Raw genomic sequence first — 25,071 nt, forward strand, 5'->3', positions numbered from 1 at the left:
AGGTGGGTGAGCATTATCTCACCAAAGAATTGAATTCTCAAGGAAACGTCAGCCCTAACTCACCACCAAATGTGTATGAGAGGCAAGGGAAGAAGTAACCATAGGAAGCTTCCATTGTAAACTTGGTCAGGTCTTCAGGGATGGGGAACCTGTGAACCTCCCAGAGATTGTTGGACTCCCAACTCCCATGAGCCCTGGCCAGCATGTGACCCTACAATCAGGGGTGATGGGAGTTGTAGTCCAGGGATATCTGGAAGGCCACAGATTCCCCTTCCCTGAACTGGATCCTAGCCTACAGTCCATTGAGAGGGGTACAAATAATGACATTACTATTGTTACTATGTACCAGAATGATGTGTCAAGTAGACCACCATGCCAATGTGGACTGCAGGTAGAAAATGCCATTTCTAAATGCTTCTTCATGTGAAGGAAAAAAAAAACTAGTGCATTGGTGGGAGAGGGAGAGATATTCTAGAGGTGTCTTATCCCTGTTCTGCTAGCTTTCTGCTTGCAGAAATTAGTCATGTAGAGCATTTGCAAAAATAAATAAATGCCACTGGCATATTTCCAACCACCTTGGAACTCTTGTCACATCTTCCTGTGTGGATTTTGTCTCAGTGAAGAGACCTAAGTGATAGCCTGTTATGAGTAGCATGCTTAGTTTCTTGGTCTGGGCTTGCATATTTGGTAGTTAGCAGATTCTGGATGTTGAACAAACTCTTTAAGTAGAACTTTATGCAGTTTCTGAGATCAGTTATTTTTTCAAAATTACATAATGACGTTTTGCAAAATAAAATGTGGATTAAATGAAGCCAATGGTAACACAGAGAGAAATCTGACTCAGATATTTGCTCACAAGCATTTAGTTTATGTGGAAGTGCTCAATGAAATGGTACAGGCTTGGCCTCTCAGTTCACTAAGGTGGAAAGGGGAAACCGTTTTTGAGAGAAGCTGCAACGTTCTGCTGAGTATGTATAGTAGGAGTGGAGAACCTTTCAGGCACAGGCTTTGCTAGACCTGGCACAGATCCCAGTTTGGCCTACAGGGACATTTCCACCCAAACTACATTTATCTGCCCCACTACACCTGATGTCAGCTCTGGCACAGGTAAGGATGAAAATAAGGGGCATTGAAAATAAGCTGATTGTGTTCCTTTGTAAGTAGGGTTCACTATCATCACTGACAGCAAGCCCTACTGGGATCTGCTGTACGCAGGCGTTCCCACTGTATGTCCATTAAATGCACTAAGGATTTCTCTCATTACAGATAAAATAAGGTGCCTAGATTATTACTTTTTAAGTGACACAGGGTAAGGAGCTGCTTGTCAGATACAGAATGTTCTCCCACCCACCTACCCCCCCCCCCATTTTTCTACATTGTATTTTTCCATTATCTTCCTCAGACTTTTTTCTTTTTAATTGCCTTTTGGGAAGTTTGGAGCATGAACCGCAAAAAAATGGTTCTGGGGTTTAGTGCGTGTTCTGTAGTAGCCCAATATTAATGGCTTTATTTCTGTATACTGGACCACCTACAATACTGTTACAAATTCTGTTTTCATCAGTGTGGCCTCCCTCTTGATTTCCCCTGCCCCCTCAAAAAAAAAATAAACATGAACCTTTGTAAATCTTGACTTGAATTTTTTTACCCTCTTCTGACAGTAACCATAAGGGTGGAAGTGACTGGTGTTAAAATGAAGGAGGCAGGATGTGGCAAATGAGTTTGTACAATCTCAAAATAGGTGTGGGCATGAGGTTTTTTGCAACATGGTCTTCTGCAAAAAAATGTGCCACCATAAACCTATTATTCTGTTAAAAAATAAATAAGATGCTGCACACGTTTTGTTGCTATCATGGGCTTGTCAAGTGGTCTTTTAAACCTCAAAAGTTTAAGCGATGAAAATAAATCAGTCTTTCAAGAACGTAAGAATGTGGTGGATCAGGTGAATGGTCCATTTAGTCCAGCATCTTGTTCTCAGAGTGGTCAACCAGATAACCTGTGGGGAACCAGCCTGCAGTATTTGTGCACAAGAACACTCTCCCCTCCTGGGGCTTCCAGCAACTGGTATTCGGAAGCATAGCGCTTGTGGCTAGTAGCCATTGACCGCCCTCTCCTCCTCCATGAATCTTTTAAAGTCATCTAGATTGGTAAACACAACTGCCATCCTGTTCCATAACTGTTGCATAAAGAAGTACTTTATTTTACACACATTTCTTAGTGGTTTTTGCTGCATCAGACTAACCAGTATTCCCTCTAAAAGTGATACTGGCATTTTCTCCTGTGTACTTTTTGGAAACTTATTCGTATCTGGACACATGGATGTTTTCTGAGTTCAAGCAGGAGGCTTTTTGTCTTAAGTTTGCATACAATTGGACTCCTTTCTGAATCATGATGGTGGACCAGAGTTTCCAAAACCACTGATTTTAACCACTGATTTTCAAAACAGTGATTCCTTTACTTCTTAGAATTACTGAGCAGGGTTGGGTCTGAGGCTGCTTAGTGACCTATAAATCACATCTTGGTAATTTCTTGAAAAGTTAAAAAGTACGGTTTTAATATATTATTTAAAGTTATAGTGGTTCTGTTATTGTACTGGTTGAACCTACCAACATGCTCTACACAGTGGCATGCTCTCCACACTGTTAGAAATTATTCTTAGCAGTCTACTCATTCATTACAAGAAGGAAGGCTTTAAATGCGGGTTTATGGAATATAATATGAAGACAGTTGTAGTGCAATACACCTTTGCTTCAGGCCAGCCAAAGCACCAATCTTCTTCTAGCGGCTCCCTAAGGTCAAAGAATCAGCAAGGGCAAGGACCGTAAAGTGTGACGGGCTTTTAAGTGTCCTTAAAAGGGCAATGTTCCACAATTGTCACATGCTCCACATATACTGTAAAGTAGTAGAATCATGGAACTGTAGAGCTGAAAGAGAGACCCAAGGGTTATAGCCCACCCCCCTGCAATGCAGAAATCCCAGCTAAAGAATCCCCCTGACATGACCATCCAACCTCTGTTTTTAAAACATCCAGCGAAGGAGGACCCACTACATCCTGAACGAGTCTGCTTCACTGTACAGGACAGCTCTTATGGCGAAAAGGGACTGCCTTCTTTTCCTGTTAGTGTGTGCTTTTGTAGAAGCAAGCACTGCTTTTTCTATCGCGGGCTTTTGCTCCCCCTGCTTAACCTCTGCTAGAGCCACAGCAGTACGCTCTCAAGCGCCCTTCTTCAGGAGAAGGTTAGGTAGCCCTCAGCCTTTCCAGAGCCCCAGGAACCGACCTTCTTAACTCCATTGTGCATTTGGAGGCTGATTTCTTTAGTATCAGGGCCAGCAGAAAACATTTGGGTGCCTGAGGTGAACCCCAAAATGGCATCCCCCCCACCCACCCACCACGGAAGAAAGGATGAGTGAAGATCAGGAATAAATACTGACATCAGGATCTGCTGCTCCTGTGGGTTCTGCCACCCGAGGCGGTTGTCACACCTTGCCTCATGGGTGGGCCGCCCTGCTTAGTATTATTGCTACCGTGAGTACTTGTTTTGGAGGCAGGAGTGTCTGGTCCATGGGGTCACGAAGAGTAGGGCACGACTAAGCAACAACAACAGCACTTGTTTTGTGGCAGAGCTGATGTAGCAAGCCACCTTTAGATCACGGCCCGCGCGACCCTGTAGCGGGTCTAGTGACCCCCACCAGTCGCAAGACCAACGCGGTATAGCCCGTCTTAGCCTCCTGTTCGAAAACATTGCCCCTTTAAGAAGTCGGCACGACCGACGAAGGCGGGGCTACAGTGTATCTCTTTTTGCTCCTCCTCGAACGTTCTGTCCCACTCGCACCTTCCCTGACCTGCTGCTGATCGAACGTTTCGTTCCATTCACATTTTTTTCTCATTTTCGGCGTTCCGCTGATCGGACGTTCCATCCCCATTCACACTCTCCCACCCGCAGACCCGGGAGTCCTCGAGTCTATAGCAGCCGCTTGCAAGTTGCCGCTGGGTCGCTTCCGCCAAGCGGAGCGGATGAAATGAGGCGCTTCTGCAGCGGCAGCCGGTGGCTGGTGCCGGCGGCCTCCCTGGCTCTCGGGTTGGGCTTGGGCGCCGGCTTGTCTAAGAGAGAGAGGCAGCCGAGCCAGCCGGGAGCGGAGGCGGAGGGGCTCCTCTCACGGCTGCCCGTCGTGCCGGTGGTTGCCGCCGCCACCACAACTTCAGATTTGGCTGCCCGAGGCGGCGTTGGCGACTCGGGGGATCTGGCCAAGTACGGCTTGCCGGGGCTGTCCCTGCTGCGGACCCGGGAGTCCTACGTGCTGTGCTACGACCCGCGGGCTCGTAGCGCCCTCTGGGTGGTGGAGCAGCTAAACCCGGCCACGCTGAGCGGCTCCTCGGACCGTGCTGCCTGCGACTTCCGTTCCGATGACTCGATTCACGAGTACCACCGCGCTTCCAACGCGGATTACAAGGGCAGCGGCTTTGACCGCGGACATCTGGCGGCCGCCGCCAACCACCGCTGGAGCCAGAAGGCCATGGGGGACACGTTCTACTTGAGCAACGTCGCCCCCCAGGTAAGGGAGAGTGTATTGGATTGTCTTGTCTGAAGGCAGCGAGCGAGCTATGTTCCCCGGTCGCTCAAGTCCCTCTGTTAATGGTTGGAAGGCTGGTCTTGTCCTCCACCCCCAGCTGTGGCAATTGCACTCTGCATTGCCTCAGAGGCACTTCTTAATTTGATATCGAGGAAATAAAGAGGATGCCTGTCCATGAGACCAAAGGCAGACCTACATTTGGGGGGCTTTGAAGCTTTAATTGTTATGGGGGCCCCTTTGCAATAAGCAGTTATGTCTGGGTAGCCATTGTTAGTTTCTTCAATGGGATTGTTCCATGACAATCACCAGTTGTGTTTTTGATTTTTACTACATCTCAGATTTTGATTAAAATTGCCGAACTGGATTATCTCACATCTAAGTCACAGGAGTGAATATAAATTTCCTATGCCTTACGGTTTTTGAGTTGTGTGACTCAAATTAGGTCTACTAGACCTAATTTTTTTTTAAGCAATGTGAACTAAAATCACTTCTGGGTCACCTCTGGGATTAGGTGCCCCACAGAGGCTTTTGAAAGGTGAGCATAGAGCTAAACATAGCACCACACACATATAGGCTGCTATGGAGTCAGGTCAGTGAGGTCCACCTAGTTCAGTGCTGTCTACTCTGACTGGCAGCAGCTTCTTTGGGACTTCAAGCAAGGGACACTCCCAGCCTTTCCCAGGATTGAACCTGGGACCTTCTGCATGCCAGGCACGTGTTCTAACCAATGAGCAACAGTTCCCCCTCCCCTTGCCACCTTGTGGTTCTGCAACATTTGGACCACACCTAGCCTTTTAACTGCTTCATTACCATCACCACTTCAGCTACTGAACACATTATTTATTTTGCTTCTAGAATCCTCACCTGAATCAGAATGCCTGGAATAACCTGGAGAAATACTGCAGGAGCTTAACTAAATACAACAAGAATGTTTATGTCTGTACAGGACCACTTTTTCTACCCAGGTAATTAAGAAAAACAAAAAAAAACTTACAGACTTTCCCCTCTGGTTTACTCTGCCAACAGCCCCCACCCCGCAATCACAGTTATTATTTTATGCAATAATGAAATATCGATTTTGTTAAATAAGAATCACAATATTGTTTCACATTTTTGTAAAAGGGGTGCTGGAATTCCCCCCCCCCATCATGGCTTCTAACCCTACCCCCCCACCCCCCCAATTTCCCCATACAGGATGGAGGCAGATGGGAAGATGTACGTGAAATACCAGGTGATTGGGAAGAGCCACGTGGCCGTCCCCACACACTTCTTCAAGGTGCTCATCCTGGAGAAGTCAAGTGGGGAGATTGAGTTGCGCTCCTACGTCATGCCAAACAGCCCCGTCAATGATAAGATCCCTCTGGAGAATTTCCTGGTCCCCATCGAGAGCATCGAGCGGGCCTCTGGCCTCCTCTTCGTCCCCAACATCCTCAAGAGGACTAGCAAGTTGAAAGCAATCTCTGCTGGAAACAACTTGAAAGCAATCACAGCTGGAAGCACCACCTAAGGAAGTGATTCCTGAGACCTTGCAAACAGACACTTGCCAGGCAGCAACAAGCAACTCTCTCTCTCTTAGCATTCTCAAGGAACAGTACCTGCTTCTCTCTAAAGACAAGAAGCAGTGATGGCCACCAACTTGGATTGCTTTCCTCTGCATGTGCTGTAAAGGGAAACTAGGGGAAGATGGGGCTTGTCAACCTGGGAAGGGAGCCCATCTAGGAGAAGGAATCTCTGCTGCCTTGTGGGATGTCTTCAAGAGAAGAAAATGCTAAGGAGTAAACCCTTAATAATAAAAATGCAAAAACTACCCCCCCCCCAAAAAAAACCCCTGCACAAAACTGAATTAAAACCATTTAATTTAATTCAACAAAACTGATGGAACTTGATCCAGTGATACCAGCTATTTAACATCTGATAGTCCTTTTCACTCTGCTAAGTAATCCCACTGCCCCCCCACCAGTGGGCAGTATTGCCCACTTTGGAAACCACTGGTTTATACCTTTAAAAGTTTGGCCATTTAATTACCAAGATACTCCTGGAATTTCACATCAGGTCATATACTTAATATGTTTCTTCTTAAACTGTAGGTTGCTTGGGGTGGGGGGCGGAGATCAGATTCCTAGCAGTCTTAATTGTGTAGATAAAGTTGTTGCTCCTGTGTTAAACATGAAAGTGGTTGCATTTGATCCTCCAATCAACTGCCACACTTAGGTCTTCACTGTTTCCCAAAAGTTCAAAGCAGATGCCTCCTTCTGAGAAGTGGCAGCTGAGATAGACAGGCCAGTCTCAAAGTCCTTCCCCCTTTCCCCCTCTGTTTGTGTCTGGCTGCTCTCCAACCCATGGGTAGGGAAACTAAAGCCCGGGGGCCGGATCCAGCCCAATCATCTTCTCAATCTGGCCTGCAGATGGTCCAAGAATCACCGTGTTTTTACATGAGTAGAATGTGTGTTTTTATTTAAAATGCATCTCTGGGTTATTTGTGGGGCATAGGAATTCGTTCATTCCCCTCCTCCCAAAAAAAAATATCATCCAGCCCCCCACAAGGTCTGAGGGATGGTGGACTGGCTCCCTGCTGAAAAAGTTTGCTGACCCTGCTCCAACCAGTGGCAGCAGGGAGGTGAGTTTCCTGACCTCCCAACAGAGAAAGAAGATGGTCCTACATCACATTTTGGTGTTAAGTTGGCTGGGAGAGGTGATGATGAATTGATTATTTCAGTCACAGACCAGTTCCAGCCCACATACAATATCAAAGAAGTCATAAAACATGATAGGGATACACTTGAATTTGCAATTAGGTATAACAGGGACAATACAGATATAGCAACAGTTTAAAAATATATAAATTAAAACTTAGCCACTAACATATAACCTAAAATTATCATTTAAGGCCTTAATCATTATGATAGCACAGCTTGTTCCCTAAGTTTTATGGCAATCGCACAGAATTAACGTGATCTCAGGATCCTTGTCCTCTACCAGGGATTTTAGACATTGAAGTTTGGATTCATTTGGAGATTTTTGCATAGCAGGGGTAATAAATACCGAGTGTATATCCCTGTAGAAACAGCAGCGTAACAAGGCATGAGAGACAGTTTCTACCTCCATCAAGCCGCAGGGGCAGACTCATTCCACGTATGGTTTACCCTCGAATCTGCCCTGCAATAAGGCAGGTGGCAGCACGTTGAATCTAGCGAGGGTAAATGACCGTCTGTATTTAGGTATTTGTAATTTTGACAAATAATTTGCTGGGGCAAATCCTGGGCTGGAAGAGGCAAAGATTGATGATGGTCTGCCCATGTTGGATGCTTGAGTTTTGCTTCTGTTCAGAGGCTGCTACCTTTCTTCACTGCTTCTTCGATCCGAGGTCTCAGCGCCGACAGAGAGATGAGAATTGCTTCCTAGAAAGGGAACCCCAAAAAGAAATTTATGGCCACTGTGAGAACAGGATGCTGGACATAGTTGGGCTGTTGGCCTAACCCAGCAGATTCTTCTTTTGTATGGGTGCAGGAGGCCACCATAAGGAACAAAGAAAGAGCCTGGCTGTCGGATTGGGCACCTATCAGCATCTTCTTCTCTCAGAGGCCAGCTAGATGCTCCAATGAGAAGCCTGCAAGCAGGACCTGAGCACAGCAGCAGCAACAACTCTTCCCCCCTTGTGATTTCCAGCATATTGCCTCTAACAATGGAGGGAGAACATAGTCACTGTGGCTAGTAACCATTAGCCTCCATGAACATCCTTTTTTCAAAAAACCCCTCACCTCGGTCCTGATGGTGCGGCTGCCCTGCCCCGGACAGGTGTTCAAATAAAGGTCAAACAAGGTGCTTGGATCTGTGACCTCCAGGTTCAGGTCCATGTCCACGCTTGCCTCCAGGCCTTGCAAGCCTCCGAAAACTATCAAAGCATGTCTGGGAGACAGAAGAAATGGTGAAGCAGGTTTACGGGATGTAGAGAGATGATTCTAGTCCCCATAAAAGCTGGTAGGATTGTAAAGGTGTACCTGAAAGAAGGCAGAGTTGCCTGGTCCACAGAGGCCCCTCGCTCAGAGGTTCCAATGGAGAGATCGTAGCCTTCTTTATACGGGGATTCAGCAAACACAGCACCTGACCAGCAGAAGACAAATGTCAAGCAATGAACTTAAGCCATGGACGGGGAAAACCTGCGGTTCTCCAAATTTTTTTATTTAAATTTACAAGCCACTTAATGCCTCTTAAATTTATAAACTATTTAATGACTTCTAATCATCTTAAGCCTAAGATCATACATTTCCCAAAAGAATGCTGGGAACTGTAGTCTATTTCATAAAATTTATACACCACTTAGTTGTAAATTAAAAATAAATAAATCTCAATGCAGATTACAAAAAGGATGATAAAAGAAAAGCAACAATAAGAACAGCAATAATCCCAGGCTTTCAGAAAAAACAAAATATCAATAGACATAAACAGATTAAAACTCCCACTAACTTTCTAAGCATTTGGCTACACTTGTCTAACTAAAAATGTTTTTAGCAGGCACTGAAAAGAATACAATGGTGGTGCACGCCTGATTTCAACAGACAGGCAGTTCCAAAGGGTAGGTGCTTCCCCACTAAAAGATCATTTTTTTACAGCTGCAGAGCAGGTATAATGTGGGGCCTGCAACAGTGCCTGTTCTCCTAATCAAAGCTGTTGAGTGGGCATAAGGAGGTAAAGCAATCTTAAGTATATAAAGCCAGTTGTTAAAGGCTTTATATACTTAATCATAACAGTTTGTTATGGAGTCTTTTTAAAAAGTAGGCATGTACACTTACTCAGACAGGATGCCAAGCGGACGCTGTAGCCCCAGTAGAGCCCAGAAGCAGTTCGGGGCTGGTGTGATGAAACGACCACCCCCTTCTGTGTTTTGCTCTCTAGGGAAGAAAGTGGGGAGTTAACAAGGCTGGCTGGCCCACAAGAACCCAGGTTTTTGTTGAGCTGCAAATGGGCAGTCTGCCTCCTAGCTGCACGGGAAAAGGAGAGGGGTGCTTGCAAATTATGACTTAAACTTCTCACGACTCTTGAAATCATGAAGCTCAGGGAAATATTATGAAAAGGAGATTCTGCCCCCCACATTCTTGTCTTGTCTTTGAGCAACCTGAGTGCAGTGGTAGATGTGGGGCTAGCCCATTCAGCATTTGGGCCAAGGTGTGGGGTCAATTACGTTACCTGGGTTTTGCTGTGGGTTGAGACGCACTGTAACACGAAGGCCTGCCTCCAGCTGCTTATCGATCTGTACCTCCTGTAGGAAGAGAACATTGGCTTGGGATGTGGCAGATCTCAGGCCTGCCGAATGCACAGCCAGGCAAGGGTGCAATATAAGCTATAAGAGTCAGATAAGGTGACAACGGGATGTGCATGGTGCTGTGGTCTAAACCACAGAGCCTAGGGCTTGCCAATCAGAAGGTCGGTGGTTCGAATCCCTGCGACGGGGTGAGCTCCTGTTGCTTGGTCCCTGCTCCTGCCAACCTAGCAGTTCAAAAGCATGTCAAAGTGCAAGTAGATAAATAGGTACCGCTCCAGCGGGAAGGTAAACGGCATTTCCGTGCGCTGCTCTGGTTCGCCAGAAGCAGCTTAGTCATGCTGGCCACATGACCCGGAAGCTGTACGCCGGCTCCCTCAGCCAATAAAGCGAGATGAGCGCCACAACCCCAGAGTCGGACACGACTGGACCTAATGGTCAGGGGTCCCTTTACCTTTAAGGTGACAACACAGTGTAGTGGTTAAGGTGTTGGACTAGGACCTGGTAGACCAGGGCTCAAAATCCCACTGGGCCATTAAGTGCACTGGGTGACCTTGGGTGGGTCACTGCCCCACCTCACAGGGCTGTTGTGGGGATTAAATGAGGAGAACCATAATCTCCTTGGAGAAAAAGGTGGGATAGAAATGCAACAAATAAATAAATAAATATGAGTAGCTACAGTTTCATATCTATTGCTCTGTCCCCTTTTTGGTCTTTGGCCACATCCCTCACTGGCAAGTGGCCCCCAGGCAGTTATCCTTGATGGAATGCAGCTCTAGGGTCTCCCCCTGATCCGCAGGGACATCCTGCTTGCCTCTGCAGAACTCACTTGCTCCATCAAGGATAGAGATTGGTTAAGGATCATGGAGGGGTAAAAGTAAGACCCCTTTAAGGTATAGCAGCAGGACAGGTGAGGGTTTACCTTTTGCATTCCACAGTTCACAAAGGATCCCCGGCCGGGCTTGGTGGGCCGTGACAAAACCACTCCTTCCCGATACTCCGATTCCTCACTTATCCGCACGTGGTGGGGGCTGTCTAAGGGGTTTAAGAGCCCTGAAACAACATGTCCAAGGTGAGTAATATGGAGTCACCCCCACCCTCCCCCTCCAATGCAAAACAACACTGCTTTTCACATGTGCCAGAGTACATGTGCACATGTGTGCTGTCCCTACCCACTAAAAAGCAACAACCCAAGACAGGACTAATTAATTACTCCTGAGGTTCAGCCCACATTGTTCACCTTTTGGCATCTATTGGAGACCAAACAATTCCTCTAAGTCTTTCAGGGGGTGGGTGCTGATATACTCAACTACTGATTTATTACAGGGAACCAATCAATTTACTATAAAGTTTATGTGCTCTTATTTTATTTTTTGAGGGACTTTATTGAGTGTATAATATTCGTTTATCTGACTGTGACCTGACCTAAGACTGTTTGGCTGGAAAATGTTATTGAACACTGATAATGCCTTTTCATTAGGAGGAATGAGTGTGTGGGGACGATGTGTGGTTTTTGACATTGTGACATAACACTGGCTAAACACTGAGATATACCAATATATAATGGTGTCACTATGTAGAGGTGAGAGACAGAAACGCCCGCACACACACACAGAGAGAAGGGGGAAAGTAAGGAAGGAGGATTAAACAACAAGGGCAAGGTTTATTATTATTATTATTATTATTATTATTATTATTATTAACAATTCAGTAAATAACCCCAGTTTATTTTTCCATGGGACTAGCAGTGACTTCCAAGCGAGCCTCGGCTGGGGGCAGCAGCCTTTCAAAAGTCAGGCTTGGGCAGCAACATGGGGGAGGGGGGCTTTTAGGAGGTGGAGCTGAGAGGGCTACCTGATCTCACAAGGGCCCTGGCAACCCTCAGGTGTGTGGAGGCAGCTCTGCCAGCAGAGAGAGTCCAAAGTAGGAGAAAGGCGGGGGAAAGGGGCTCCCAGCAAGAAGCCTGGAGCTGCTTTGACAGGCGTCTCGCTCAACCACCTACCAGCCTGGGTCTGCACTTAAAACAAGAAGCTCACGGTGTCTACATTACTGAGGAAACTTCCCAGGTAGGCTTCTTTATTCAGCGCCTGCTCTTGTGGTTCACTGCCCCCTATAAGAGGCAGTGGAGAGCTGGGGAGGCAGAGCAACAGGGGTAGCAGGAAGCATGAGCGAAACGGTGACTGGCTTCACGGTTTTCCTACAGCATTATTTTTTTACATAGTGCATACACACGTTGTGATTCGAGATATATGGCCATGTCAAATATCATTAAACTGTTTCGGAAACTGGTTTTGGATGATGTATTGATACATACATCCCGTGTGCGTGTGTGTGCAGAAATGAGCCTACTATACAGAAGGTAAAATCTGCATTAGTTGTTCTGCCTGCTTTTGCCTCTAGCTCTGTCTACCACTGGAATATGGCCCCCAGAATGTTGCCCGGAAGGGAATGTGGCCCTCCCATTGCTCTAGGCCTTACCTGCAAACTGGAGGTCCTGGTGTTTGGGGAAAAAAGACTTCCTAAGGTATCTGTCCAATAGAGGAAAAGAAATGCTTTTAGAAGGGCAAATGAGAAGAAGTAGCTTCCAATATTCAGCTGCGATAATGGTCAAATTATCCAGTGATGATAAAACAAAACACAGCAGCCAACAGAAAAATCAAGCCAGCTAGACCTAAGGCCCCCAAGCAGAAGTGCAGTGCATTGTGAGATACACATGGGGCGGAGAGTCAAAATCTCCCCTTCATCCCATCAAGGACCTGCTGAGAGACATACATGCCTGTCTAATCCCTGGGGCATTATTGTTCTCTCCCTCCCCCCACCAGCAAATTCCAGTACTCGACAATAAATATTGAGGAAGCGTCGGTAGTGTAAAACCATTAAAGGTACTTTCCCAAGTTTTTGCAGAATGACTTACTGGGGACATTCTAGGTACTGCAGAATCCGGGCCAGCTGCACACAGGCCTGACCTCTCTTCTTGATCCCTTCAAATTCACCTTCCACTGTCCTGAAAAGATTGAGGCAGGGGTGAGGGTGGGGAAACAGTACAATCTTTGGAATTAAATTTTAAAAAGTTAAACCCTGTTGGCTTTCTATGGGCCACTCAGTAATAATAATAATTTATGATTTATACCCCGCCTATCTGGATAGGTTTCCCGAGCCACTCTGGGTGGCTTCCAACTAAAATACAATAACCTATTAAACATTAAAAGCTTCCCTAAACAGGGCTGCCTTCAGTTGTCTTTTAAAAGTAAAATAGTTGTTTATTTCCTTGACATCTGGTGGGAGTGCGTTCCACAGGGCAGGCGCCACTACTGAGAAGGCCCTCTGCCTGGTTCCCTGTAACCTCACTTCTCACAGTGAGGGAACCGCCAGAAGGCCCTCGGAGCTGGACCTCAGTGTCCTGGCAGAACGAGGGGGGTGGAGATGCTCCTTCAGGTACTCAGACGCTGCTGCAGTGTGTCTTATTATAGAAGAGCATCTGCTGTCTTTGTGGTAACAGGTCCCTACTTTCATTCCCCACTGGCATTTCCAGGTAGAGCTGGGAAGGAATCCCTGCATGGAAATGATGCCAGCTAGCTGGGGGGAAAGCCTCGTGAGCAACCAGAGTCCTTACTTTGAATCCTCCCCTTGCTCATCAAACACCACAATCTCGTCCACGCAGAAGATGACGCAGGCCCTGGCGATCTGCCCGGCAAGGTAAGTCCGCAACTCTGCCGACTGGGCATTGCTGAGAATGGAGCCCGGAAGGGCAACGCTGACTGTGTAGTTGCGTCCTAGGAAATAAGGAAGTTACTGTTTAGGAGAAGCAGCGCACAGTAAGCATTCCTAGATTTCACGAGGAGGTTTTTTGTTTTTTTACCCATCGTACCCAGCTCAGTGGTTAGAGCATCAGCTTTGCATGCAGAAAGTCCCAGGTTACTTCCCTCCTCCATAGCAGCCTGAACCAATCCTCTAGATGCTTTGGAGTACCATCAGTTGTGCTGGCTGGGGCTGATGGGAGTAGTCGTCCAAAACATCTGGAGGTGGCTCCAGATTGAAGAAGGCTGTTCTGTAGCACATTCCAGGCAAAGTCCAGTTTCATTCCCATTCGTGGTTATCCGTTACCTTTATCTTCAATGGGCTTTGCCTCCTCTTTCTGTTTCTCTGCAGCTTCCTGCATCATCTTCTTATCCAGTTTCCTCAACAGCTTCAGCTCCTTCCATTTCTTCTTCTCCTCCTTCTCTGGAAGAGAGATGAGAACACAGAATGGACAATAAGTGAAATCCCTGAGAGTTAGCATTGGGGTTAAAACAGTTCCAACACAGAAGGCCCTGGACTAAGGTGTACTGGGAATAATCAAGGAAGGACTGTGCAGTGCTTTTCTCCGGCTTGGAATACTGCTGGCGTGCCAAGCTAAGCCAAAATGAGACATCCACTTGGAAGGCAGAAAGCAGAAACACAAAATTGTTTTTCTTCATGTGCAGTTTGACAAGAATGTTGTGTTGCAAGAGGGTGGGGGGATTTGGAAAACCAATGATGTACAGTTTGAAAACTGGTAAACTTAAGACACCATAAGCATATGTGTTTATTAGGCACTTAACAACAGGCAACGACAAGGGCAAACCTTTACACACATGGTATAATGGGAGAATGAGCTAATTTTTTACACTAATGGCAAATGGCCCAAACTATATCAAAACACCCTCTTCTTTTGAGCTGGATGGAATGGCCTTTGGCCTGATCCAGCATGGCTCTTCCTATGTCCTTTGGCAGGACAGATTCCCAGTGCTGACTTGCCCCCCCAAAAATAAAGTCTGTGGGGGTGGGGAGGAGACCCAGGAACCCAAAGAGCATTCTTACTTTCCTGCTTCCATTTGCGCCAGTCCATTTTTCTGTCTTCTCCCTAGGAACGAGGAAAGAACACAGATCCCATTAGCTGCTTCAGCGGGACAGATGCCTTAAGGATGGTCACACAGTAGTTCATATTACCCACTTCTGTTCAAGACACACACTCGATTCCAGGATCGATTGGCAATCAGTTATGTACTCATAATAGCGCATTGTTATCATTATGAATTGTCCACCCTTCTCTGTAAGGTCCCTGGGATACAACCTAAGAAAGAGTCTGGCTGTTGGATCAGGCCAAAGGCCCATTTGGACCAGCATCTTATAATCATGAACATCATATAGTAATCAGCATCAGCTTATCAGCATCTTAACCAGATGCCCCACTGAGAAGCCCACAATGGGTCCCATCTTGTGGGTAAAAGATGGGGAGCTCTGCTCATGAGCATCCAGAGGTGCTTGGCAAGCCCTGGGTTAGACCCATCTCTCTGCCTGGTGGAACATCTGTAGGGCACCAAGAAGGAGAAGGGGTCCAGGTGAGGAACTGGTACAGTATTAGATTAAAGTCTGTGGCTAAACCAAAAACGACAGCTGAGTGAAACCTCCATGTCCCAACGCTGCCTACCTTGGAATATGAGGTTGTTGGGAAGAGTGTGACTTTACCCTTTGCCTCGCCCTCTCAAAGGGTCTCATTTTCTCCCACCACCATTATTTAAAAGAGGTGTCCCCTCCTCCAAAAGAACAAGAGGTCCCCGCGCTCCTCAAGCATCAGTGCTATCTCCTTATTCACCCCAAGAGTGGCCCCGATCCCCCACCCTCCGAGAAGGCTGAGCCCTCTCACCTTCCCCCGAGTAAATGCCCAAGCTGAACCTAATGCACAGCAGCCTCTTCCTTCCACCCCCTGGATCCCACGTGTACCTCCCGTAAGCGCTTCGCCTGGCTTTTCTCCGCCATGTTCCACTCGCCCAATCACCATCCTACAACTTGGGGGCCGGGCCAGTATTATCCCACGACCGCTGATTGGTCGAGAAGGGGAAGGGCCACAGAGCTATGAAACAAGTAAGAGATGGCTTCTCCCTGTATAGATTTGTCACTTCCTGGTTCTTACTGAGGGTGTGTGTGTGTGTGTGTTAAATCGTCTCTTAACCCTTTCGCGTTCGCCCCTCAATCCCTGGTAAAAGATTGAAGAGGGGAAAAGGGACTTTTATAAGGCTGGAAGGGGTTGCATTTCCCCAGATCTTAACGTCAAACGCTAATATCTCATTCGCATTAAACGTGTGTTGTGCGTGTGTGTGAAGCGTATCTCCAGTTGTGTTCCTGCAGGGTTTAGTAATAGTTCGTCTTGCCGACAATATTAAGTGCGCAATTAGTTATTTCTCTAATCAGGACAGAAACCGAGCTGAAAAGCCCTTCTGCGGGGAAGAACAGTGACACATCAGGAAGGGAAGGCAGGATTAATCACGCTTTCACTTATTCCTCGGAAAGTTCATCCTCCGTCCTAGCAGGTTTAAAAGATGAAGAATCAGAGTCACACAGTTCTTTTTCTTCCCCTCAGAGGCTGAATATTAGCAGCAGCGGCGGCGGCACATTTCCGTGATGACAGGAGAAGTGTTACTGGAAGAGAGGGAGATAGGAGACCACTTCTGCACGTGGTTGGATCTCCTTCTGTTATGCTTCGTGGAGGGTGCTAAACTTTTCTCTAATGGGCATCAGCAGCCCGTCCCTGGCTAAACATACATCAGATTACACTCTTTCTAAACCAAATAAACATACAAGTTCAGGCGTTACACAGCCCAAATATTTTTTAAACAACTTCTTGACACAACTAGCCTAGTAGGGAATTGTTTTTCAAATATACAAAATGCTCACACTGTTATGTACCCTGGGATAGCAGGGGGATACTGTAGAGTTTTCACTCAGGTCTACATATGCAAATGAGGAATTGAAAGTGACTTTCAGTGATTGGATAGTTACAGAAAGTTGTTATGTTGCTTTGTAGTTGAGCTCTATATAAGCAGGTTGGCTGAACCCTTCAGCCCTGTTCTGTTGTGGGCCTGTGAATAAACAAGAGCTGTTTGAAGAATTGCTGTGTTGCCTGATATGTTCACCCACAACTTAACACACACAGTTGGCTTTCCTTCCCCTTGTGACATTATGATTAAAATTGGAGAAAGACTCTGCAGAGGAAGTAGATGAACAACTCTGGAATAGCTTGCCAGGTTCCACCTCAGTTAAGACTTAGAAAACACTTTAAAAATAGCACATTGCTGGTACATGTGTCTGGTCTGATTGAATAAAAAAATAAAAACTATGCTGACAGGAATGCTATTCGCCTGGGTCTCTAATATATATGCAGTGGCCTTGCCCCAAAATTATTTTATTCTGAGATTTTTCCCCCCTTGAACAGTTACCGTAATCAAATGACAAAACAGCTTGGACCCAAAATTAGTTTTATTCTTCACTCCCCAGACTCAAAATGCAACCGGTAGAGCTCTTATCCTCCATTCACTAACAGCAGCTAAATTAGTGGTAGTCAAAATTTGGAAACCCATAGATATCATTTTGAAGCTGGGATATTTTACATGTAAACAAACTAACTGCTTTACAAAAAGAAAAAAGACCAACACCATTTACACAACAATGTATCCATTTACTGACTTTGTAAAATTTATTAAGTGTGGTTTTCATCCTCCATCAACACATAGAACATTATGGAACAGCATCTTTATTTGATTGCCTATATTGGAACATACGTGACTGCAACTTTCAGCTTATATTTACCTTTAGCATTTATCAAACTCTGTATTCCTATTTAATGACATTCTTTTATCATTGTGTATACTTAATTTAAAGTATACTTGTATACTTGAAATTAAAACCCCCCAAATGTTTTCTTTTTCTTTTTTTCATGATTATGTGGTCCTCTAAGAACCTCAGTCTCAGCCAGGATGGACAGCGGTAAGTGATGATGGGAGTTGTAGTACAGTCACAATTTTAAGGGGCTGCAGGATCCCCCACCCTTGTTCAAGAGCAGAATTAAGGGAAATGCGAGGATTTCTCATATTGATAGGACCTGTCCTACCCTTGAAGGAGAGTGTGGGAAGATAGGACCAGATACTCTCCTTCCTTGCACTGGAAGAGAAGTGGTCAAGTAACAATTGCGGGGTACAGGCAGGGGTAGAGATCATTTTAGACCCATACCAGTGTTACAAACCACCTGCCTGCCCCAACACACACACACTTCCCAAAAAGCAAATTTGTAGTGGATTGCAGTCATAACATCACAGGCTCAGAAATTTCAACCATTAAGGAGCTGCTTCTAAAAATTATTGCACTAATAAGGACAGCCCAGCAAGAAGCACACTCACAGTTTCAGTTAAAAATTCAGATAAAAAGTAATGCAGGGATGCCTTTGGAAGCTGTTGAGCAGGAGATGGGGAGGACCTGGGGCTTTCCAATATTCCAGGACTAGAACTCCCATCAACCCTGACCATTAGGCCATGCCGGGAGCTAATGGGAGATATAGTGCAACAACATCTGGATGGGCACAGATCTCCCCATTCCCATTTATGGAGATGTGTTAAGAGTTTCACAAGTAACACAACAAATTGTAGCCTGTTAAGGAAACAAGGAACTGTAGCTTCCTAAGGAGGAAATTACAGGTGGGGGAGAAACGTACTTTAAATGTATGCTGGATGTGCTTTAAATGTATGGTGTGGTTCTGGCCACAGATATTGGAAGCCTGACAGGCTGCGAGAAGAGTGGCCAGGAACAGCATTCTCCATTCTGTTGCCCTCCAGATCTTTTGGACCACATCTCCCATCTGGGAACTATGACAGGGCACCATCACGTTGGTGAATGTGTGATCCCTACTTCCCTGCTGCATATGCAAATTGGAAACAGAGGGCTATTCTGCAACCTGATGTCAAGTGGCAAAATAGGCACGTGGGTTTTCTTTCCTTCCTTGCTCCAGCATTCTAGCTACAGAGCCTGCTTCAAGTGATCATATTACTGCCCCTGTGTCTTCCGACTCCATTGCTGCAAGATGCTGTCTGCGGCTTCCAGAGTCGAGTCTTCCTAATGCACAAAACAAAAGTAAGTTTTAAATGCTGGTGTTTGGCACTGCCAAGATTTTTTATCTTATGCCTGCCCCACACCCCAACCTTGCACAATCAAAAATAGCTGTTCAACATCTGGAGGGCCACAGGTTTCCCAGCACCCTCATTTTTGCTAAAGCAGATCACAAGATACAAAGAAATGTATGTAAACATGTCCCCCTCAAGTGGTGTGAAAAATGTGGGAAATCATTCCAAATCATCCCATGGACAGCTCACCTTGGCAAAGCAAAAGCGAATGAGATGGTCAAAGTTCTTCTTCTGTGGTGGACTAAAGAAGGCAGAGACCGGAATGGCGGCTAATCCCTATGGAGGTAGAAGAATTGTGCATTGACAGATTTTCCAGCTACACGATAAAGTATCTGCCTTAGTTTTTTTAAAAAAAATAGAAAACAGACACCTATTCTTTGTAAGATTAAAAAACAATTCCTGACTGTTTTTAAATGTTTGTAATTCACCTTGACACACATGTGAAAGGGGATTCATAGATTAAATACTGTTGCTATTCTTATTAACATTATAATTACACGTATCATTGTAAACCACTTTAAGATTATTATTTTTTTACAATCAAACAATGTACAAATTTTATCAAGTAAAGAAAGAAATATTATTATAATTATTATTATGCACTCTCACTCGTCTGGCTTCATGTCCTGAGTGTTTTCCCCCTGGATGAAATGGGTGTCTGAAAATGTCTCTTGCTTGGATGGAGGACAGAGGGGTGTGTCCATATACAGAAACTGGTTCACTGTACAAAAGCTAAACACTGCATTCATTGATCCATCCACCTTTGTCTCTAGCCCAGCCCACCACTGGCACATGGCCCCTGGAAGGCGGAAAAAAGTTCTCCACCCCTGGAGCTGTCAATAATGAGTTCGATGTAGTATTGGTCTGACACAATCCCAGGTGACTTTCTATGTTACCAACCTTCTGAGTGCCTGAGGCAGAAAATCCAGTGTGGCCATCCCTTCCCCGTGTCAAGAAGCAGCAGACTGGTAATATTGCCACCTTCAGTGTTTTCCCAAATCTGCCACCTAAGGCAGCCACCTCACTAATGGTCTGGCCGGTGCCAAATCTTGGGTCACGTACCTTGTTCTTGATCATCCACTTTGTAAAGCGATAATCATACGGCTCCTCGGAGTCTGGCTCATCAGGAAGTTCATCTTCTAAGAAGAGAGCATGGGCATTGATTGAGAGGCTAAGTGGCTAAGATTGCTAAGTGGCAGAGCACATGTTTTCATGAAAAAGGTCCCCAGTTCAAATGCTTGGCACTGGAGAGACCCATAGTCAGAAACCCTGGAGAGCTGATGCTGATCAACAATGCAGGGCTTTATGCACAAACTATCTTAAGTATAGTGGACGCTCAGGTTGTAAATGTGCATCCCGCTGCACACGCGTGGGTTCCGATTCGGCGCTTCTGCGCATGCGCAAAGCGCAATATAGTGCTTCTGTGCACGCGCGACCGCTGAAACCTGGAAGTAACCCATTCCGATACTTCCAGATTTCGGCAGTCCGTAACCTGAAAAAACACAACCTGAAGCGGCTGTAACCCGAGGTATGACTGTATAAGGCAGCTTTCTATATACAGTGGTACCTCAGGTTAAGAACTGAATTCGTTCTGGAGGTCCGTACTTAACCTGAAACTGTTCTTAACCTGAGGTACCACTTTAGCTAATGGGGCCTCCTGCTGCCGCTGCGTAGCCACCGTGCAATTTTCTGTTCTCTTCTTCTGAAGCAAAGTTCTTAACCCGAGGTACTATTTCTGGGTTAGCGGAGTCTGTAACCAGAAGCGTCTGTAACCCAAGGCACCACTGTATCTCCACTGAAATCAACCCTTTATTCTGAATCCTGAGGACTAGAACTTTACTTTATGTTTAAGGGAAGGACCATGGTTCAGTGGTGGGGCATCTGCCTTGCATGCAAAAGGTTCTAGGTTCAATCTCCAGGCCTGGTAAAAACCTTTGCCTGAAACCCCAGAGAGTTGCTGTCAGTCACTCTAGACAGACAGTACTGAGCTAGGTGCACCAATTTGGATCTGAATTTGGACTGGGTCTCAAAACAAGCAATATTATGGCTGCAGACCCACCATACATGTACAGCACATGGCTTGACTCGGAGAATCCTGGAAACTGTAGCTTGTTAAGCATGCTGGGAATGCAGCTGGTAAACTACATTTCCCGGGATTATTATTTTTTTGAGAGGAAAATGTGTTTTACATGGATGATGTTCTCTCTTTAAATGTATGTTCTCTCTTTTAAAAAAATAATAAGTGTCCACCATTAACTGGGTGAAGGGGTGTGTGTCACGCTTACTGAATTCGGAGATGTCGGCCACTACAAAATAGGAACCCTCTGGGATAATGGGCTTCATGCCAACAGCAAGCAAGCTCTGAACCAGGAAGTCTCGTTTTCGCTGCAGCCGTTGAGGTAGCTGGGCAAAGTAGCTCTCGGGCATCCCAAAGCGCTCAAACTCTTTCTCTAGCCCACAGGCCACAGCTTCCTAGAGACTCATGAATAACAACAGAAGGACATCAACTGCAAATGCAATTATCAGGCAAGGTTAGCAGCGTCAAAGTTGTCACTAATTCCCCCTCCCCTAGGTTGATTATTCCAGTAAGTATATACATTCCGTGCTCTGTTCTTTGAGATGCCAAAAAGTATTAACATGGGTCTTCTTCGGTTTTAGTCCTACTCCGAGTAGACCCACTGACAATAATGGGCATGATTTAACTGGCCCAATAATTTAAACTGGCTTGCTCCAAGTAGAAGAATAGTTCCCAAAAGCCTGCGGGAAAAGAAGCTTCACCTGCTGGCGGAAGGACAACAAGGAGGGAGCCAGGCTGGCCTCCCAAGGGAGGGAGATTCAAAGCCAGAGAGCAGCCACTAAGTAGGCCCTCTCCTGCAACCCCAGTTAGAACTATTATTTAGTTCTTTCTAGATTAAGACTTGCTTTAATGGATTGCATGTAAACCACTCATAGGATCCATTTGGGCAGTACAAATGTTCTAGATAAATAAAAATAGAAAAACATGGGAGATTGTAGTCCAGCAGTATCTGGAGGGCAACGCATTGGTTACTCCTGCAGTGGAAGGGACCGTTTTGTCCAGCGCTGTTTTCTTACCTGAGCTGCTGTTGCACAATGATAAACCGAGTTTTGATGAATTGTCCTCAGGTGCTTCAAAAGGTGGTCAGGCCCAATTGTCCAGCCAACCTATGGCCACGGAAAAGGAAATGCAGTTATTTTTCAGATCTCTGGATAGCTGGTGTTCTTCATATGTCACTGAGAGTGTGGGAAAGTCTACAGTGGGCAGGTGAGGGGCTGTGCAACCAGAGGGCCACATTGCCGTAGAGGCAACCTTCTGAGGGACACCTGTCAGCAGTGGGAGGAACCAGAGGTAAAAGTAGGCGGAGCAATAAAGATAAATGCTACCTTTGTACACCTGGCTGGTTTCTACCCACAAACACACCCTCTAGCCTCAAGAGGCATTACCAGAGTTCAAGGACACATTAGGAACAAAGGAAGCTGCCTTATATTGAGCTAGACCATTAAGGTCCCTCCAGCTCAGTATTGTCTGCACTGACTGGCAGTGGCTCTCCAGGGTTTTAGGCAGGCTCCCAATGGCAGTGCTTGTCCCCCAAGCCTGAGGTTCTCCTGGTCTACGGGATAGTCTACTGGTCAACACAAAGATAGCTAGGCAGCTCTACTGTTTATGAACAATACAAAGCTATGCTATGATCATCGTCCTAATATTTGATGAAATGCTGTGTGCTTTGAATTACCTGTCGGCTGATCCATTTTTCATGTGTAGATGAAGATGATTATTAAAATTGCTATGCTGCCCTTCATCTGCAGATCACAGGGCCTGGGACCTCTCACATGAAAAGTATGCACCTTACCATGGACCTATTCCTTTGCCTGCAAAGGATTAGGTAGGAATTTCAACTGGAAAACGGTCCTTAAGTCTGGCTCCTCCTACACCTGCCTCCTCACCTTCCATCCCGTTGCACTGAAGGTTTTTCCAGCACTTCCAATGGTCACGGTTCGTTCCCACATTCCTGGTAAACTGGCTGTCAGGAAGGAAAGAAAATGAAGCTGAAATCTACACAGTGGTGCATTCAAGAGAAAGGAAATCAGAGCTGGAACATTCCTCCCATAAGGGAGAAGCACCCTGAGTATCTGCTCCTTTAAAAACACTGTTCTTTGCAAAGTCTGGAAAGTCCAAGGCAAGATCTTGCAGGAGTCAGGCCACTTTGGTCCCAAAAGGGAGAAGAAGGCATAGGGACCCACAAATGCTCATACCAGCTCAGGTTCACAGATTAGGAGGATGATCAGGTATGAAGCCAAGTGTCCAGAAAGCGGATCTGCCTTACCCATCCGTATATGCTTGTTGCCATCATAGACCAGCCACTCGTATACCTCATCACTGAAGCAGAGGACGTCATGTCTCACACACAACTCTGCAATGAGCTCCATCTCCTTTCTACTGAACACCTGCACAAGAGGGAGAAGACTGGCAACTCTGGGCCCCTTTGACATAGAACAGTGGCAGCTACTCCCACTGTTGGAATAAGGACGCTCCGAACACCCATGGGAAGGGTAGTCTGCTATGCTGAGGAAGGTGTTCCCAGGTGGCAGAGAGAAGTTAAGGAATTTGACACTCTTTAAGACAATAAATAGGGACACGGGTGGCGCTGTGGGTTAAACCACAGAGCCTAGGACTTGCCGATCAGAAGTTCGAATCCCCACGATGGGGTGAGCTTTTGTTCCTCGGTCCCTGCTCCTGCCAACCTAGCAGTTCAAAAGCACATCAAAGTGCAAGTAGATACATAGGTACCACTGCGGTGGGAAGGTAAACGGCATTTCCGTGCGCTGCTCTGGTTCGCCAGAAGTGGCTTAGTCATGCTGGCCACATGACCCGGAAGCTGTCTGCAGACAAACGCCAGCTCCATCGGCCAATAAAGCGAGATGAGTGCCGCAACCCCAGAATCGGTCACGGCTGGACCTAATGGTCAGGGGTCCCTTTACCTTTTAAGACAATAAATGCTGCTTAATCAGGAACAGATGTCATTCATTCACTCTGTTCCTAAATGGAGACTTCAGACAATATTGCTGTCTTTCAAGATTGGTTTATGAAGAGTTTTCTTTTTACAACAAATTTGGGTGAATCCTCAACTTTCCCCCCCAATCTTGCAGGAGAGGAAAATCTGGCTGCAATGGCATACAAGACTGGGGAAAGGTGGTGGTGGTGGTGGGGATGGGTTCAGCTGAAGCAGAGGTTGATGCTTATGCGATGCCCTCAAGCTACAATGATTCTATGGCACATACTGAACTGCACATACATATTTCAAATGTACATCAAGTGGCCTGTGCAAAATTGCAGGGTTCTTAGTTACCTTCCCCAAAGGGTTGTTGGGAGAGTTCAGCACAATGGCTTTAGTTCGCTTGGTGAACTTTGCTGCCAGCTCGGCTGGATTCAGTTGCCAGTCACTGCTAGAGTTCAGCTTGCCACCTTCTGCAGCATTCTGGCGGAGGAGATGGAGAAAAAGAGAGAGTCAAGGGAGAGTCAAGCCACTGGACTTCTGCCAATGGGCAAAGGCCCCAGAACTAGCTGTTTCATTTGATTCAGGTGAAGCTGTGGAAGAGCGGAGCCACCATCTAGGATCAAGGCCAGTAAACTAAAGCTGCATTGGGACAGGACAGAGGCAGTGTTGAGACAAGACAAAAGTACTGTTGGTGAGTGACTCATCCAATCAGGGATGTGGAGCTCAGGTTGTTCTGGATGAAGTAGCACTGCCTGTAAAGAAGAGTTGGGCTCCAACCCCCATGACACCCACCCATACCCCAGTCTGTGTGGCCAATGGTCAGGATTGATGGATGTTGTAGTCTAGTGAATCTGAAGTATCAGGGTCACTGTCTACAAAGGCCAGCACAATCAGTCCACTTACTAGTTGCAGAGGTATGAACACAGAAGTCCCACCAGCCATTTTCACCATGGGCTCATAGCAGTCAAAGTACGGCTCAATAATAATGACCTAAGAAAATGCAAAAGAGGTATCAAGCACATCCTTGGTTAGTTTTTATGTTATGTGGTCACAGGATTTCACACCTCAATATATTATTTGATTTTGTGTGTGTGTGCACGCGCGCGTACAGTTTAACAAACTGCCAGACAAAAGGATCATTAGCAGCAATGATGCCACCCATCTGCCTGTCAGGAAGAGAAGAAGGAAGTAAAGAACATGAAACAAGGCTGGCTGATGGATCAGGCCAAAGGGGGCCCACCTAGTCTAGTATCCCGTGCTC

At 46.1% G+C, this 25,071-nt stretch overlaps 2 protein-coding genes across 2 annotated transcripts in view; one reads left to right on the forward strand and one right to left on the reverse strand.

Moving 5' to 3' along the window:
• The first annotated feature begins 3,722 nt into the window (after window positions 1–3,722).
• On the forward strand, window positions 3,723–6,347 carry ENDOG (endonuclease G). The gene is made up of 3 exons (XM_081897967.1): window positions 3,723–4,551; window positions 5,425–5,534; window positions 5,764–6,347. The coding sequence occupies exons 1-3, from the start codon at window positions 4,018–4,020 to the stop codon at window positions 6,074–6,076; spliced, it is 957 nt and encodes a 318-aa protein (XP_081754093.1). The 5' UTR covers window positions 3,723–4,017; the 3' UTR covers window positions 6,077–6,347.
• An 888-nt stretch (window positions 6,348–7,235) lies between these two features.
• LOC309362375 (uncharacterized protein) overlaps window positions 7,236–25,071 on the reverse strand; it is a 33,694-nt gene continuing 15,858 nt past the window's right edge. The window contains exons 6-26 of the mRNA XM_081898020.1: window positions 24,714–24,800; window positions 24,162–24,290; window positions 23,139–23,259; window positions 22,759–22,835; window positions 21,889–21,978; window positions 21,081–21,267; window positions 19,858–19,934; window positions 18,985–19,071; window positions 18,663–18,727; window positions 15,492–15,666; window positions 14,666–14,708; window positions 13,931–14,047; window positions 13,440–13,599; window positions 12,741–12,830; window positions 12,305–12,354; window positions 10,749–10,879; window positions 9,754–9,826; window positions 9,360–9,458; window positions 8,568–8,670; window positions 8,328–8,475; window positions 7,236–7,967 (exon numbers count right to left, since the gene is read on the reverse strand). Coding sequence (XP_081754146.1) covers window positions 7,893–7,967; window positions 8,328–8,475; window positions 8,568–8,670; window positions 9,360–9,458; window positions 9,754–9,826; window positions 10,749–10,879; window positions 12,305–12,354; window positions 12,741–12,830; window positions 13,440–13,599; window positions 13,931–14,047; window positions 14,666–14,708; window positions 15,492–15,666; window positions 18,663–18,727; window positions 18,985–19,071; window positions 19,858–19,934; window positions 21,081–21,267; window positions 21,889–21,978; window positions 22,759–22,835; window positions 23,139–23,259; window positions 24,162–24,290; window positions 24,714–24,800 — 2,184 coding nt within the window. The 3' untranslated portion in view covers window positions 7,236–7,892. The remainder of the gene's footprint in view (window positions 7,968–8,327; window positions 8,476–8,567; window positions 8,671–9,359; window positions 9,459–9,753; window positions 9,827–10,748; window positions 10,880–12,304; window positions 12,355–12,740; window positions 12,831–13,439; window positions 13,600–13,930; window positions 14,048–14,665; window positions 14,709–15,491; window positions 15,667–18,662; window positions 18,728–18,984; window positions 19,072–19,857; window positions 19,935–21,080; window positions 21,268–21,888; window positions 21,979–22,758; window positions 22,836–23,138; window positions 23,260–24,161; window positions 24,291–24,713; window positions 24,801–25,071) is intronic.

Source organism: Podarcis melisellensis (assembly GCF_964234715.1).
Source record: "Podarcis melisellensis genome assembly, chromosome: Z".
In the NCBI taxonomy this organism is placed as follows: Eukaryota; Metazoa; Chordata; class Lepidosauria; order Squamata; family Lacertidae; genus Podarcis; species Podarcis melisellensis.